This window comes from Oryzias melastigma, linkage group LG5, assembly GCF_002922805.2.
Source record: "Oryzias melastigma strain HK-1 linkage group LG5, ASM292280v2, whole genome shotgun sequence".
NCBI lineage: Eukaryota > Metazoa > Chordata > Actinopteri > Beloniformes > Adrianichthyidae > Oryzias > Oryzias melastigma.
Window position 1 is genome coordinate 14086949 of NC_050516.1, and position 16938 is coordinate 14103886.

General features: G+C 42.7%; 1 protein-coding gene across 7 annotated transcripts in view; it reads left to right on the plus strand.

Moving 5' to 3' along the window:
• plekha6 (pleckstrin homology domain containing, family A member 6) overlaps positions 1–16091 on the plus strand; it is a 35277-nt gene extending 19186 nt beyond the window's left edge. For 4 of the 7 annotated variants that reach the window (XM_024269974.2, XM_036211892.1, XM_024269976.2 and 1 more), the window contains 20 exons: positions 330–514; positions 1194–1697; positions 1846–2305; positions 2598–2684; positions 2813–2866; positions 3033–3104; positions 3448–3528; positions 3796–3945; positions 4997–5092; positions 5223–5334; positions 5423–5562; positions 6738–6905; positions 7790–7862; positions 8538–8620; positions 8771–8929; positions 9019–9159; positions 9462–9595; positions 11375–11523; positions 11863–11968; positions 13212–16090. In XM_024269974.2, coding sequence (XP_024125742.1) covers positions 330–514; positions 1194–1697; positions 1846–2305; positions 2598–2684; positions 2813–2866; positions 3033–3104; positions 3448–3528; positions 3796–3945; positions 4997–5092; positions 5223–5334; positions 5423–5562; positions 6738–6905; positions 7790–7862; positions 8538–8620; positions 8771–8929; positions 9019–9159; positions 9462–9595; positions 11375–11523; positions 11863–11951 — 2937 coding nt within the window. In that variant the 3' untranslated portion in view covers positions 11952–11968; positions 13212–16090. Of the gene's footprint in view, positions 1–329; positions 515–1193; positions 1698–1845; positions 2306–2597; positions 2685–2812; positions 2867–3032; positions 3105–3447; positions 3529–3795; positions 3946–4996; positions 5093–5222; positions 5335–5422; positions 5563–6737; positions 6906–7789; positions 7863–8537; positions 8621–8770; positions 8930–9018; positions 9160–9461; positions 9596–11374; positions 11524–11862; positions 11969–13211 lie in introns of all 7 variants that reach the window. The other 3 variants (XM_024269972.2, XM_024269973.2, XM_024269975.2) reach the window with 3 other exon arrangements.
• Positions 16092–16938: the final 847 nt, after the last annotated feature.

A 16938-nucleotide genomic window follows, 5' to 3' on the forward strand; every position in this document is an offset into this window, starting at 1 on the left:
ATAAACCTCATGTCTGCAGCTGCAGTGGGGTGGGGAGTGGTAAGTCGAGGGGGGGGTCTGTCCTCATGACTGCACAGAATCATGAACCTTTATGTTTGTCTCCATGGTGATGTTCATTGATGCTGCTAAAGGCCTCTGGATGCCCCCTCCCAACTGCGTCAGATTCACATGAGAAGGAAAGCAGGCGATGTGACGCTGCTGAAAGCCCCATCCTGTCATCCCTCAATGTTTTCCTTGTTCTGCATGAACCAACCGAGGCTCGAGCTGATTTCTGCTGCTGTTGAGGCTGAAGATGAACGCTCCTCTTCTCTCTGTTTGGTGTCTGGCAGGTCTGGTCCGATAAAGAGGAGGAGGGTGACGATGGGGAGCTGAATGCAGCTGCTGTGTCTTGCATGCAGGCGAAGCACGCCGGCACCAGGACATACTTTTTCAGTGCGGACAGCCATGAGGATCAGGAGGCTTGGATCCGAGCCATGAGCGAAGCTGCAGACGTCATCGACCCCCCCACTCAGAGGTTTGCTCTACCTTTACAGAACCCTCACTGGTCACTGAGGTTTTTGTCTTATGCTGCCATCTAGTGGTGCTATGCAGCACCATCTGAAGGATCAAAAGTGATAGCAGGTCTCTAGTTTCGATTTGAGTCTGCAATACGAAACCTGAGGGAGCAGCCTCAGGAAACACATCAACATCACTATGTTTAGTCAGACTTCAGTGTTGGATAGAAACTTAGTTTGTTTTGGTATTCAGTGCAAGAACTGGTATTCATGTGTTAAATGCTATGCCTCCAAAATTAGAATAAAATGCAGAGCTAAAACAAAACGTTTCAAACTGCACAAGAAAACACCAAACTTAACATTATGAAAATTAATCTTTAAATTTTTAAGAAAACTTTTTTTGCATTACCAACCTTCATAAACCTGATACATTTCATGCAAATTGCTTTTAGTTGCAGTCATCCTGATTCGCAATAATTTGAATAAAGAAATTCTTTGAAATCCAATTTTAATCTAAATGTTCTTCATGTAAGTCTAACATCGTGAAAAAAATAATGCTACAAGAACATGTTAAAAACACTAAAAACATTTTATTTGGAGTGGGTCTTTAAGGCTCTTCACTGATCACCAAGTCTCATGAAATCACAGTAAAACAGTCCCCCACTTTTTAAAACCTCCTTGTTCCTTTCATGCCCACAGAACAAAGCCAGAACCTGCAGAAAACCCAAAGCCGGTTTTGGAGCCACAAACACAGAACTCAGCTGACAGTGAACCGGTTCCCCCTACAAAGATGAATGGAGTCAGCAGTCCGGAGTCAACACCGACCAACCGGGAGGGGCAGAGGTGTGACCAAGGACAAAAACAAGAAGGAGAAGCAGGCGGTGATGATGGAGGAGCACCTTCTCAAAGAGCAGTCTCCAATCACCATCCGCAACGAAGGGCCACTCCTGCTCCAGCCAGTACAAATAATCAGACCAACAGAATCAATCCTGCCCCATCAAGAGCACACAGTGGACAGCAGGGACTCCCAGAGGGTGGCCCACCACATGATCCTAAAGATCAGCAGGAGAACGTGGTGCTTCGGAGAGGCTTTGGGAATCGGACAGCACCAGAACGGGAGGCACAAAGGAAGAGCTCCATGGCCCAGCTGCAGCAGTGGGTCAACCAGCGTCGGACTGGGTCGTCACAGGACGACATCAGCAGGTACAAATGCCTCAGTTAATCTCGAGGTGAAGCAGTTCTGTGTTTGTATTTTTTGGGTTAAGACTACCAGAACAGAATAGAAGTATTCCTGAAGGAAACACAAGATGATGATGGGCCATCTCTATGTCTTTCTGCCCCTCTTCCACAGTCCATCCCATTATTACTCAGTGAACAGGGGAATGCCCATGGACCATTACAGGCACTCAATGGGTTCCCAGTTTTTGGATGAGTACCCCCTCTACTCAGCGGGTCTGCGCCCAGAAAGTATCTGCTCCGTCTCTGCTGTGGGAGCCTACGACCGACACTGGACTCTGGAGCGACGCTCACTGAGGGACGGTCCACCTCTCCCCAGAGACTCCTGGGGTCCACAGCAGTACGCTGGAATGGAGAAGTCTATGAGGCGACTTTCCATTCAGCCACGCTCTCGGTCCGTGCCAAGGTCTCCGTCCCTGTCATCGGGTGGTCCTTACTCGCCGGTGCCACCTAACTTTGCCTCTCCAGCCCGATCGCCGTCTGTGCATTTTGAGCGTTTTCCAGGCAGGAGGGAGGATGTGATCTACGCTGACCCATTTTCCTACAGCCTGAGAAGGTCCATCAGCTCCCCCAAGGTGAGGACAGGATCAATGTCAAAGTGACTTAAAGCTCTGACAATTTTGAAATTAAACATTTTTTTAGAGGAAGATTTGAAAATAAGCAATACATTCATGACTCAATCGAACCATTTCCATCTCACTGAGCTCTCATAGCATCCATCCCGTCCCTTGTCTCTTTCTCCTTCTTTTCCTTTCTTTCCACCATTCTTCTTGCTTCCTATCTTACTTCCTCTTCTCTATCATTCCCCCTTTCCTTGGTTACAATTTTTCTCCTTTCTTTCCTCCTTTCCTTCCCTTCTCTCATCAGTATGTGTACCCTGGTGAAAGGCGATCCTTCAGTCAAGGGGTATACCACCACAACTACCCTATGTCCCCTTCCCTCCACATGAAAACGGTATGTACTGCTCTGGTCCTCCATGGAAGTGTGCTCTAGTTTCCTTCATCATCTCTTAAAGTCTGATCATGATTAGATGCCATCAACCTGTACGCTCATCACTTGTCTTCTGTCTCTGCTCTGCACAGGAGGACATGCTGGACCTTCAGCTTCAGCGCAACCTGGACTACCTGGACCAGCAGGTAGGTGGATGTTCACGCATAGTCAGTGTGTACATGATTACAGCCAAAGATGCTTCATGACGTTTCAGCTTGTTAATCTCATAATTCAAAAGATAAGGTCATATATTTTCTTTCTACTGTAGATGAGATTATAAATGTGCTTTTTACAAGCAAGTTCCTCTTCTAGGTTCCTCCGTTCCATGACATCTACAGCAGAGAACTTCATCCGACACTGAAACTCAATGAGATTGAAACAAGTGTAAGAGAACCCAAATTTATGTTTATGTTTCTGCATCCCCCGCCCCCATTCCTCATACTGTTCCTCTTCATTGGCTGACAAGATCCCCAAAGACATTCATGAATTGGCTGACTTACAGCAGATCTTGTGGCAAAAACATTTTCAGTGGATCTTCCTTTATTTTTTATTCATAACAGCTCAGTCTGGATTGACAGCAATGGTATAGTCAAACTCGGGATAGACTCAAATGCTTACGCCCCCTTTCCTCCCGCTGCCCTCATTCACTCACATTCCTGCTCTTGTTATGTGTAGCTGAGCACTTCTTCAAATCTGAAACTAACCGAGTCTTGTTGCTGTGGAGCAGAAACTTCTGGGCCGGCTGTGTGAGCAAAGACGGATGCTGAAAGACCAGGAGGCCTTGGTGCACAGGTTACGCATGGATAAGGTACGCTGCTCTTCTTGTACATCCAACATACTTCTGCTCTATGTTTTTTTGGAGTTGTAATCCAGCTTTCATCTGAGGAAAGCTTGGGATGTAAATCATATGATAAAATTATAAATACACCTAATCAAGTTTGAAAGCATTACTTCACAACTGAGATTGCAAAAGATACACAAGAGCAGTTTAGAGTCGAGAAAGAAAAATCTGCTATGACTCAAAAAGTTGCTATTTTTTCCAGTTTATGCTGATGCTTTCTTATTGACTCTGCAGGACAACCTTGAGGAGGAGCTAGTGGCGGTTCATCAGGAGATGGAGCTCTACCACAACCAACCAATAATTATGGAGAAGCTCCAGTTCAAAAAAGAGGCTTGGCAGAACCAGCTCATCAACTTGAGAGGAGAACTCTCCCAAGCCTCCAGTGTAAGTCAGAGCTGCAGTCACACAGCACACAACAACCTCATTTAAAATTCTGCACTATCAGAGAAACCCTGAATGGCTTCTGGAACTTCTTCTGACAATGAGAATAGCCTTCTGCATCCTTGATCCATGAATATGGTCATAACTTCAAGTGAAACAAAACAAGGTTCTGTTCTGTTGGTCCAAATGGGAGGCTGCAGTCAGAATTTGCTTTTTCTTGGTTGGTTCAATTGACTGTATATAGAGAACTGGACCGAGCAGGTCTGACATAACCCATAAAAATTGCCTTGCCCCCGGCTTCAGTTAAAATAAGCCAATTCAGTTCCCATGTTTGCACTATACGGACGTCGCCATCTTGGAACCAGACCACGGTGATTGATCCAAGTTGGTCTGAGTCAATGTTTCTATGGCAACTACTGTCCCCAATCATAAGTAAGCATGTTTGAAGTCCAGATGGACTCCAGCAGCTCAGAAGAATCAGTCAAACAAAAATTTGAGGTGGGGGCCAGCAGGCATCACATGCTTTTACTGAGACATCTGATTGGTCAACTTATAACTTCAATAACTCACAATAAAGACAAATGTTATGAAAAAAAATTAGGATTGGCAAGAAAATGTTAAGAAAAGGGTATCAGATCAGAAATTGGAATTCTGAATGGAGTAGTAATCTGTTTATTTCTCAATAGAAGTCTATGGCAATTTGGCTTCTTGGAACCAGCAGGTACTTCCTATTTGGAACGTGANGGGGGGGGGGGTCACTCAGTCCAGTTATTTATATACAGTCAAAACTGCAGGCTGTCATGTAAACTAATGGTTAGAGTTCCTTGTGGCTTGTAAGGTTCATTTCTTCACTCACAGCTGTTTTTCTGGATAAGGATACTCTTATGAATATAATTCTTAAGGTCTGAACTGCATGCACCATTACTCTGTCAGGTTTGGATACCAAACTTAGGCCATCTGTTGGAGGTCATAACTCAAAAGAATGAAAGTTGAAACTCCAACCAGACTTCTATTAAGAAATACTTTCTATGAGCCAGCCTTTTTTTTTTTTCAGGCTTTGACCACAATGCGCATGGAGTTTGAAGCTTTAGAAGATGAAGCCCACGCCATCCATGGAGACTTATGGGAACAACTGAATGCTGGAGGACAGGTGAATAATGGCTTTTCTGAAATGTTTCTTTTACCCGGGTCAGAAGAATAGACTGCTGTGAAGCAAATTAATATTCATTACCACAAAGTTGGCCTTCTTCTCTTGACTGTTAGCCACTTTGCCTTCTCAGAGTGAACTTGTTCGAAGACACATCCAGAAAGAGTTTTGGCGAGTCCAGGATGTCCTAGAGGGACTACACAAAAACCACTCATCCAGAGGCACTGACACAGCCAAGCACAGAGGTGAGGCCACACATGAAGACATGAATACCAACGTGCACCTGATCCCTCTTGCACTGACTCTGAACATGCCTCTCTGTTTCCTTAACAGTGGCCAGCGGTGCATCTGGTTCCTTTAGCACCAATAGTCCTGCCAGTCCCCTGAGCTCAGTAAGCCTATCCAGTCCACTCAGCCCCTTCTCCCCAGTGCAAGGTTGCCAGGCCTCCCCCACCAAACAACTGGGCCCGGAGGTAAGCACCGGACACACCCAGCTGGGGGTTATCACTGGTCAAAAGCCTGACCTAGGGTCATGCTCAAAAAGTAGAAGTAGCCCTGAAGTGTGTCGAAAATTGGCCTTTAAACACACCAAACTACACCCTTGTTCTCCAAAGCCAACAATTAGACCTAGACCGCACCTTCAGCCTGCCGTAGTCCCTCATGTAGGAATGAAGAATAATGAGTGTGATGGTGGGTATGAATGCACCTCTCCTCCCCCTTCAATGTTTCTAAGCCTCAGGGAGTCTGCAGGGAGATTAGAGCCTGTGGTAGAAGAAATAGACAAACTGTTGAGCCCAGACGTTGCCCCGGATTTAGGTCTAGACACAATCAGGACTGGAGAAAGCATCTCACCCGTACATTTATCATGTCCAGAGGTCACAGAATACTCTGACTTCCAGGAGGTGGATTGGTTAACTTCAGCAGACTGCTGTAGAAAAGTCCAGTTTGGCATGAGAGAAGATGTCTTTGTCCCTGCAGACCACCTGGTTGGCTATGGACACTTGTCACAGACGATGCTTCTGCAGAAATCTCATGGAACTGATGTGTCACTGCGCTACAGCCCAGACCTGCAACCCCAAGCTGCTCAGTCCTACGGTCCCTCTAGGGGGAGCCACAGGCCTCTTACTTATCCCAACAACCAGGGGCAGCTTTCTGTGGATCCTCTGATCTGCGTTCTGACTCAGCCAAACTTGCCCAATCATTTTTCAGGCAGAGTCTTCATGCAGACTCATTTTTGAGCAACTCTTTTTGGTTTTCTGCAGCATTTCTGCCTGACTTCACGCCTTCTTTCATAACTAAGTACATAGAAACAATCATGCCATCCTCTCTCTAAAGAATTACTGCTTTAGATAGCTCACCAGATTATGCTCTTTTGCAGGGATTTCCACCTGTATTTTCTTAGTCATTAGTGTAAATCATCAACTCTATGAAGATGTGAGCTTATATGACAAATGATTGTTCAACATATCCAGCTCACTGGATAGGGTCGATTCAGAGCCTTTTATCCCCCAAACAGCAGGTTTTTCATTAACTTCTGTCTCAATGAAACAGCACTGTCACTTCGTCAGCCTTCTTTTTCTCCTCATGAGCAAGACTCTCTTCCTTCTCTCCCTCTTTTCTTCCTCCTTGCCTCTGTTTTGTGATGTAGGAAAGTGTTCCCCCAAGACCTCCTCTGCCCAAGTCCTATTACCCCATGGAGTCCTCCCTTACCTTCCCTCCCTCTGTCCCTCCCCTACCTCTTGACAGCACCGCTTGGCTGCACAGCTTGGGCTTGGATGAAAGTTACCTTGACCATGAAGACTCTCACATCAGACAGGTATACAGGTGCATGTGGCGTCCGTCCCCTCATCATTCGCTTTTTTTTTTTTTTTTACTGTTGACCCGAACATTCCATAAGTCATACCCTCATGCGCCTTCAGAAGTCATTTATCTTCTAAGCCCTGTCCTCATCTGCCCACAGCCCAAACTGCATCTCTGAGGGCTTCAACCTCGACTACATTCTTGTCACTGTCGAAACATATTCATTTCAAAACCCTTTTCTGTATCATTGCTTGACTTCAGATGACCCAGACAGTTATGGACTATCAAAACCAGAATTTTGTTTTAAGCATCTGAACTAATTTTGACACCAGACAACAGGAACACTCCTGTAGAGAATTTTACAGATATTTGACCATAAAGGTACTTGCATTTCGGAAACTAAATTTGGTGTGTGGAGAAGATTGAAATCTCAGAGGCAAACGGTAAAGCTGTTGTCGTTCAGGTATCAGTAGGTAACTAGTGGTGCTTAACTATTTGTGTTCAAATGATATTAGAGTCATTGGAAGTGGTTTGTTTGAAAAAGGAATCATTTGTTTTTTGAAGATGTTGCATTTTTCATTGAGATAAATTGCTTCTTGCCTTATGACTACCAGTTCAGTACAACTTAGTTTGAAGGAAGAGGTAGTTCTTCAAGACCTGTTAATTAACTTTTTCTCAATCCTACTTTGTAAGCACACACTAATGCTAGTTGTTCTCCATCATCATAAATCCATTGATATTAACAGCAAACATTTGTTTTGCCAAACAAACTGGTATTGATAATCCCAAGCAGGATTAGTTGCCAGTGATCAAGTTCAACCAAACATTAACTTTTTTTGAAGCAGAAGCTCACTGCTTTTTCTCCACCTCTGCTTTATCTGTAATATTTGTTTCCTGTAGGGCAGGACAGGCGAACAGAGCAGTCTGAGAGATGTTCAGGACCAGGTTCAGGACAAACAATCCACAAACAAAGGTAAAGCCACCTCTACTTTCTTTTACTAAAGTAGATGTTTTCTCCTGAGGTGTTTCCAAAACTATCTGATAAAAAGAGTTAAACTCCCCCTAGGGCAGTGTTTCTCAATCATTTTCTTTCGCGCCCCCCCTTCAACTTTCTGCTGCAAATATCATCGGTATCATTAGTTTATTTGCTCAAGTTAAACGAATATCTCTTCCCCCCCCTTCCTCCTACTCCCAACACACACACACCCACAAACACACAGTGCCAATGCGCACTGCACGCGCTCAGCTTTTTGTCTCTTCCTCTCTTTCTTTTCATCCCTGTTAAATAGTTTTCCATCGCAATTCTTGAGGTTTACTTAAATATTCCCTCTCTGTGTGTGGATATCTCTGTGTGTGGATATCTCTGTGTGTGGATATCTCTGTGTGTGGATATCTCTCTGTGTGGATATCTCTCTGTGTGGATATCCCGATCACTGACAGTCCTCCGATCAACTGTTTAGTAATTAACAGAAATTGCATGATCCTCGGGCTGTCCCGCACCCCGCCTGACATCGCATCGCGCCCCACCATTTGAGAAACACTGCCGTAGGGAGATCTGATAGAACCTGACTGCTACCGCACAGTTTGTTCAGCAGCACCTGCAGGGCTGTGCTTCCATAACGTATACCCCCCTTGAACTATTTTCCAGTTGGTATCGTTCCTCCAAGAACTAAGTCTCCCACTGAAGAAGCCCACAGAAATGGTGCTGAAGCGTCCCGACACATATCCAAGGTACGTCACACTCTGCCCAGGAGGGCATAAGAGGTCCCCCAAACTCTCACATTCAAATGTAGAAATATTTAAGCAATTTCTTAAGGAGACTTAAAGTCCAACAGAACCAACCATGCAGGAGCCTCATGGCTCTACCACTTCCATCTGCAGGACCGCCCAAAGAGTGCAGTGTTTCCTGCAGAGTTGAGGTCCAAGATGAGCCTAGAGGAGCAAAATGAGCGAATTCGTCGTAACCAGAGCAGCTCCATGAGAGACAAGAGGCGGAGCCTTAATCTGTCTGCTGGCCCGCTTCCACCTAACTTCAAAGTGGTACGAATGTGCACCTCCTTACTCACACAAACCACCCTAAAAAGTAAAATACTGGGTTGAAGTTGGTCCACTGATGTGTGTGTTTGCAGGTCCGAAGGCGAGTAACAGCTCATGAAATTGACATTAAGGACCTGGAGGCAGCAGTTCGCGATGACAACCAAGAGTCTCCATGGGAGGAGATTGCTCGGCTCAGGCGGTTGCAGAATGACGCGTTGCATGACAGCAGAGAGGTGAGCTGGGATTTTATTATCATCTGCATTTTGCAGAGACCAAATTTGGGCAGATTTTTATGACAGAGAGTATTTAACATAGCTTCCAGTGCTTAAATGTTTGGTTTCAGATTGATCTACATTTTTTCTGCTGCTGGACCTATGGCTTCTTAACTCTGACATAATTATGTGCGTAAAGATTGTTTCAAAATAAGATCTAGAAAGTCATGTTCCTGACTTACTGTAGTATATCAGCAAATCTTCTCGCTCTTATTAAAAGAACATAAGAGTTTTCATTTTATAACTTCTTCCTTTTGTCACAGATGACAGCTCAAGACCAACCCATGATCCCTGAGGGCCTCCTGGATCCAGAGAACGACACTCCTCTGAGTCCAGAGGAGCAGAAAGAGAAGCAGAAGAAGCTGGATCGGATCAAGACTCTCATAGCCAAATCAAAGTAAGGTCAATCTTGACCACTAGGTCTCTTATCTTGTTCCTTCTCCAAAGCTCAGCAAATCCAGCTGTTGTCTGTTTTTGCTCATTGGCACAAACTCATTTTGGTTCAGGGGCCGCATTCAACTCATCTTATCTCAAGTGGGCCGGACCAATAACATAATAGCAAAATAACCGAAGGTCGACTAGTTATCTGTTCCCTTTTTATTGTTTTGTTTTTTTCTCAGTTGAAAAAAAATGCCTCAAATAACCGTATCATTTATTAATATACATTTTTTCACCGAGGCCAATGGATTTCAAGGGAAATGGGTTTCACTTTAAAAAAAAAATGTTTATTTAATATTATACAGACTGAATATTTTACATCTGATACTGAGGCAATCCTGGTCGTAAACTCAAGAGGGGGCTGTAGAAAAAAATTAAAAACCCTGCCTAAAATATAAATATGCAAATCAGTAAAAAAAATAAACTAAATTAAACTTGCAAACATCTGTGAACATAAGAATTTGGAGTTAACCCCCCTTTCTCTCTTGAGAAAGGGGGGTTCTCTCACTAGGCCGTTTATATCACTATTCAAATCCTATGTAACAAAAAAAATCACATTGTCATTGTCAAAAAAATGTCCAAAAATCTTTTCATGCATTGGCTGGACACCAACACCCTTATCCTTTTTTCTCTTCACAACTGGGCCGGATTAAACCATCTGGCACACGGCCCGTGGGCCGTTTGTTTGCCAACCCTGCTTTTGAGGGTTTCTCAAGTTTTGTGGCTCTCTGTTTTCGGAGTTGTTTCTTTGTTGGTTAGCTTTGTGGGGGAGTCTCTGTTTTTGGATGTGAAGCCCCACGTTTTTGATAGGTAGTCTTTAAATGTTGAAAGCATACTCTTCATTTTTCATGGTTATGGTTTTGTGGCTGGAAATGTGCACTTCATAGGTGTGATTCTAGTGTTTGAGGCTGAGGTCACTCAATTTGTGGGTAGAATATGCACATTTTTGGCTGGGGTTTAACTGTTGGTGGCTATGGTGCAGGAGTACAGGGGTCAACCTCTGATTGGAGGATCAAAGGTTCGGTTCCTGCCCCACCCATCTGTCCATGTGTTAAGGTGTCCTTGGACAAGACACTGAATCCCAAATTGCTCCTGGTGGCAGTAAAAAAGACATCAGTGGTCACAATCAATGTGTAAATGTGTGTATGCATGGGTGAATGGGTCTGTGACTGTAAAACTCTCTTGGCTATAAGCAATGTAGAAAAGCATACAAGTATACAATACATTTACAATTGTAGTTGTTGGAGTTCTTTAATTTGTGGGTGTCCTCCTATTTTTGTTGGTTTTGGTCTTTAGTCTTGTACAATTCCTGGACTTGGTTGTCAACAACTTCATGTATATACTTATATTCTAGTTCAATCCACTACTCATCCATTTTCTGAACTCGCTGAATCCATTTGGGGTCATGTGGCTGCTGGAGCCTGTCCTGACTATTGTTGGGTAGGATTTACCCCAGACAGTCTGTCTCAAGGCCACACACTCACATTTGCACCTATAGGGACAATTTAGAACTATCAATTAGTCTACAAAAGAGTAGAAAAACCTGCGTATACATAAACACTCCACACAGAAAAATCACAAACTTTTGACTGAATTAATATATGTATTTGGTCACAACTGGGTTTTGAGCTTTGGCCGTCCCACTGAGAGATGACAGTGCTAACCACTACATCACCATTCAGCAGTCATGGTTATTGTTTAATTTTTGTGTCACCAAGCCTTTGCACTTTTTTGTCAGCCTGCAGAACGTGGTTCCGGTTCTGGATGGTCCAGTGGAGGGTGGAGCCTCAGCCAGCTCACAGCACCAGCTACTGGAACAGGAGAAGCGGATTGAGATTACGTGTGCTCTGGCTGCTGAGGCTTCTCGTCGTAGCCGTCTTCTGTCTGGTGAGTTACAGAACCAGTTTATATTTTTATAAACTTAAACATGATCAGTTCAAAAACTGATCGTAGAATAAAACTAATGCTAACAGCAGAAGTAAAGCTGCTGGTCCAAAAAGCAGCTGTGGCTTCAGTCAAGGTAAAGCAGCAGCTCAAACTGATGATGGTTTCCCAGCATTCAGGGTTGAGGGTTCTGAGTTTAGGGTCCGGCATTTGAGAACACCCTTCTCCAGACCTTTCACTTGATCCACTGTTTTCACCTCACTGTCCCTTGATTTTTTTTCTTTCGCTGTTTTCCCCTTTTGTTCTATTTCACCCGATGCATCCACCCTTACCACCCCTCAGCCCAGTGTGCCTCCAGCCCCCCCACGTCACCGAGCAGCCTGGTTCCTCCCCATCCTCCAGTGACTTCTTTAACCCTGCACACATCCTGAAAGTGTAAGACGCACAGGTGAGTGTCTGTTCTCAGCAGAACCCCTATTCCAAGCTCCCAATTTTCCCTCCCTCCTTCACAGCAGTTCAGTTCCTTCAAACACAACAGCAGTTACCAAACATGAAGATTGTAATGAAGTGAGATTAAATGAGGAGAGATATCCAGGATACAGAAGACAAGATGTTTTCTCATGGGTTGGTCAGTGGATGTCCAAGATTAGAGGATAATTTACAGTGACAGAACTGAGCTGGGCTCAGGAGTTGCAACCTACGTTTACGCCCCCCTGGTCAACAAGCGATCACTTTCAATGAAAAGTCTATGTAAATGTGTGTAGATGAATATTTCAGGCTTCTATTCTTGCAAGTTTCTACAACTGTTTTTTGGCTCTACAGACAAAACATGAGGCCATTGAACGCACATTGTAAGTTAAACCAAAGAAATGTGAAACTTTGATCAATGAGGGACTCAGATTTGTTAGTAACATATGGATGGAGACCCTCTTTATTCACAGAAGTGTCAACCGTTTAAAAATTGAGCATGAAGGGAAATTACATAATAAATGCTGTTTGAGTCCAGTCAGAATTAGGCCGAGGCCGAATCAGAATTCTTCCCCTACCTCCAACTTTAGGGACATTTGGAGGGGTAGGGTGTTTGAAATAGTTTTTTTAAGGGGAAATCCTTGCAGCGAAGGGTATCCCTTCGCCGCAAGTGTGATCAAGAAGAAATGCATTTCGTAAGCACTGAAATTTGACATTGAGTTTTTATTTTAGCATGACTTTTTAAAGTTATAAAACTGATGTTTTTTTGTATTTTACGAACGCTGGCAGGTACATTCTAACACAGATGGCCGGCAACTATTGATGATGTCATCAAGTGGGAGTGACGTGCAAATTAAAAGACACTATTTTACCATCATTTGAAGGGATATATGTAGGGGTAGAGAGAAGTCGTGAGGCTCGGGGAAGAATTTGGATTTGGGCCAATTTATTCCATATCGTAAGCTGTAAACAAAAAAGCCTGGAGCAAGATTTCCGAAGTTTGTTCCATGTTGAATTTTTGCACCAAGCCTCTTCCTACTGCAGGTAGCAAACACTAGTATTGGGTAGCTGCCGTCTTGAGTGAACACCATATGCTAAATGCTTTTTAAAGAACACACTTTGGCCAGTTTGAACGTATAGCTTTAGAACACAGGAGATTTTATGGTGTAGATTTATAATGCATTTCACTCTTTTTTGTTTTTTTTCGCCTGTTGTCCTTTAAGCTCTGGCAGCGGTGAAGTTCGATGGAGCATCTTTTTGAGGATTCACAGGAGCAACATAATGGGAAGAAGCATTCAAAGTCATTGGAGGCAAGGCAAGGGAATGCGCCCCCACACCCTGAGGATCTAACCCATGTAGCACAAAGGCTTCAGAACTCATCCTGCCAACTTGTGTCATCATCTTTAATTTAGCTCAGGATAAATTCTTCTGAACCTGCTGACGCTGAAATCTTTTACATCGTCAAACTGTGAGTTTACCGTCGGCTGCGTTTGACATGCTCTAAAACGGTGGCGTGTGACTCCAAAGGCTTACAGCGGAAGGGGAGCCCCAACTGTTTACTTCTGCGTTTGGGTCCGAGAGGAAACTTCAGCTTCAACGTCCGCGTGCCTGAAAGTGTGGAGAAAGAAACCTCCAAAAGAAAAAAAAAACAAACCCTGCTGAACAATGTGACACGGTGGGGCAGATCACTGCCTCTGATATTGTCTTTGAAACAGCACGCCCCATATCAAAAATCACACTGGAGTGAGCAGGAGCCTTCCTCACATCTGTGGATTTCACTGAAGCTCTGCAAAGCTGGACTGGAGGGTCCTGGATCGTCTGCAGGGCTGGTCCAGCAGCTGACTCAGATCATGCAGTTTCTGCCAGTCACAGAAGCTGCATAATCTCTTTACAAACGTTGCTATGTTGGAGTTTTTGCTTTGAAAACCATTGTTGTATGATATTTTGATAAGCCATAGATAAACACTGGTCATCTCTCATTTAGTCATTTAAAAAGTAAGTATGTCTTTCTTTATAACCTGTTGTTTTGTGAGAAACAACTAGACGATCTTGTGTTTCCCTTAAAACAAAGTTAACTTTTGTTAATGTAACTCTGCTGTTTTTGCCTTGACTGAAGGACAAATTATGAAGCTTTTTTCATCTCGCAGCAAGAAAGTCAAGTGTTAGTTACCACGACAACTTCATTTGCTTTTGTTTGTCCCGATACAGACTGCACATCTTAAGCATCTCTACTGTCTTATAGATGAAAAGGTTGCTCTTTAAGCATTCAACCTTTTTTTTTGTGGTTAAGTCTGACTTCAAGCATCACAGACACCAGCTTTGTTCTCAGATATTACAGAAAAGCAGTCAGTAGCTCCTGTCACTCCTCTGCAGGTAAGTAAAGCCTCAAATATAGCTCCAGAGACAAATTTCAGTCCAGCTGCAGATACAAACACATTCATGTCAGACATTTGGGGTGTCACATGGTGCCTGTTCCAGATGCTTCCAAGTGTTGATGCTTGTCACACAACCAAACATGAAGGTAGCTGACCCTGAAGGCATGGGATTGAGGCAGGTGCCTGTTAAGAAAAAGCTGTTTTTTCTTTTAAAGCCTCATCTTTTTATCTCCAGCCATTTAGTTTAAACAGAAGCTTCACATTAATTTAAATTGCCCTAAAAAGACACAACTAAAAATTTCACACAGCTGTAACTCACAAGCCAAACAGATATTAGGCGCAGTCGGAGAGTTTCGCCAGTCGCTTTTTGTAAAAGTCAGGGTTGTACCATGTAAACTGTGCTGACACAAAGATTTACCATATTCTGAGTTAACCTTTTAAGAAAATATATCATCTGCACAAAATAATCCAAGATCCTAAAATGCAAAAATAAGGACTTAATGGGAATCATTTTTGTTTTTCCTGTTTTAAAGCACTTTCTTTAAAGGAAGGTAATACTTTTAAAGGAATCAGTTTATTTGTTATGTGGTTGATAATTATGTTAATATTCTGGAGTATTTTTTAAAAGCAAAAATTTATTTGTCTTTTTAATTGTTCTTAAATATCTTCGGTAGCAGTTAATATAACTCATTGGACGGATGTATGGATGAATGGATAGATAGACAAATGGATTGATGGAAGTATATATTAATAGATAGATAAATTGTTGGGTGATGATTGAATGATGGATGGATGACAAAGGTTTCATTTGATTTAAGGCAGCCTTCTGGTGTTCAGGATCTGACTTAGACGTAGCTTTTGTACGTGATTAAAGAAGATTTCTCTTCATTGACTTTAGTACTTGTCAATAATTTTTGCCTTTACTCACTCTGTTATCAGTTGGGTTTATTGTTGGACTATGCAAGATTTGCTTGCTGTCAGAAAACTGCAATAAAGTGAATGTATGAATTTAATGAGATGTTAATGAGTCAGGTCTGCGTTTTTGAGTCAGTCTGAAGGATTGCGCACCACTGACCATTTTAAGTTTGTTAATGATTGAGCTCCTTGCTGGACGTGCAGCTGAGAAAGACATTGAATCCATCAGTTTTGATGCTCTCCACTTTTCTTTTCTTTAAAAATGTGGAAACCACAAAGTAAAAAGACACATTAAACGCTACCTCGTCAAAAATTGACATCAACATGGCACCATCAAAATCCTCATTGTTTACCTCCAACGCTTCTCTACATGCAGTAATAAGGTCAGCAGCGCCGTCCAGTGGGAAAAAAAACAGCAGAACTTGCTGAGTTTTTTATGCAAGTAGGTGGTTTGATCATGAAAATAGCTATTTTTCACGTGAGTCCACGTGGAAACATTGTTCACCTATTCTTGCATGCAAATTGCTTTGGAAAGGTTAAAAAATACGTGCACACCCTGTGGTTTTAGGGACCAAAGAGGGGTTATTGTACATTTGAATACGACTCTTGTTATGCAGGCTCAAAGCCCTTCAGTAAAAACAGTTTACTGCACGAACATTTTAGTGAATAAAATTCTAGTATGTTGTTTGTCCAAGTTATAGGCTTTGTCTTTTTGTATGTGATCTACAGAGTTTTGCAAACTCGGCTTAAGCGCTATCTGTTTTTAACAACATATCTTTGAATAAATTGAAGCCTTGTTGCTGCTGCACCCATGTTGTGTGTCTTTCCGCTTTGCTGAGGGGCGAAGGGGGGTGGGGGGTTAACTCAATGTGACCCACACTTTGAGAATTTTAGAATAAGCCAGCTCTTATTGGGAGGAGTAGATGGGTGTGCTTTAGGAGAATGAAAACCTAGAACTAAACGTTCAACACATATATAGGCCAATCCCCTTCAAACCACCACATTATAAAACATGTTGTTGTTGTGTTTTTTTTTTAAAGCAGTTAAGGCATTTTGGCCTCAATGAAGTGCTTTGGATGACCATATTAGATGACCATATGACTTTAAAGTCAGAATTCTGACTTTTTTCACAGAATTCTGACTTTAAAGTCAGAATTTTTCATTGGCTTTTTTTTTTAAGTGACCTTAATCCTCTTCCGTAAATTTTTAATCTATAACTGTCGTTTATTTTGTATAAAAATGTGACATAAAACATTACTGAAAAGTTGGTGAAGTACGCAGTAGCACTGTCTTAACAGAGAGGGCGCTCGTGAGTTTGCGTTTGTTCTTCGTTTGTTTCCAATAAAGTTTATTCAATCAGAGTCTGTATTTTATGTTTTGCTTTGGCTGACGGAAATAATGGCGGATAAAATGCCCATTAAACTGATTCAAAGTTTAACTTTTATTCAAAACATGAATGAATAATGAATAGATGAGCAATGCTTAACAACACATCTTTATTGACACTTCTACTAAAAGAGGATAAGAAGACTTTTACGATAAAGTCGCGGAGACTTTTGTCCAGAAGGAGAGACGAATGGACTTCATTACAGGTAAAGTTTTGATCAGTGTACGACAGTGTCTGTAGCATTCAACTTGATGCTTTTTTTTTTTGGGGGGG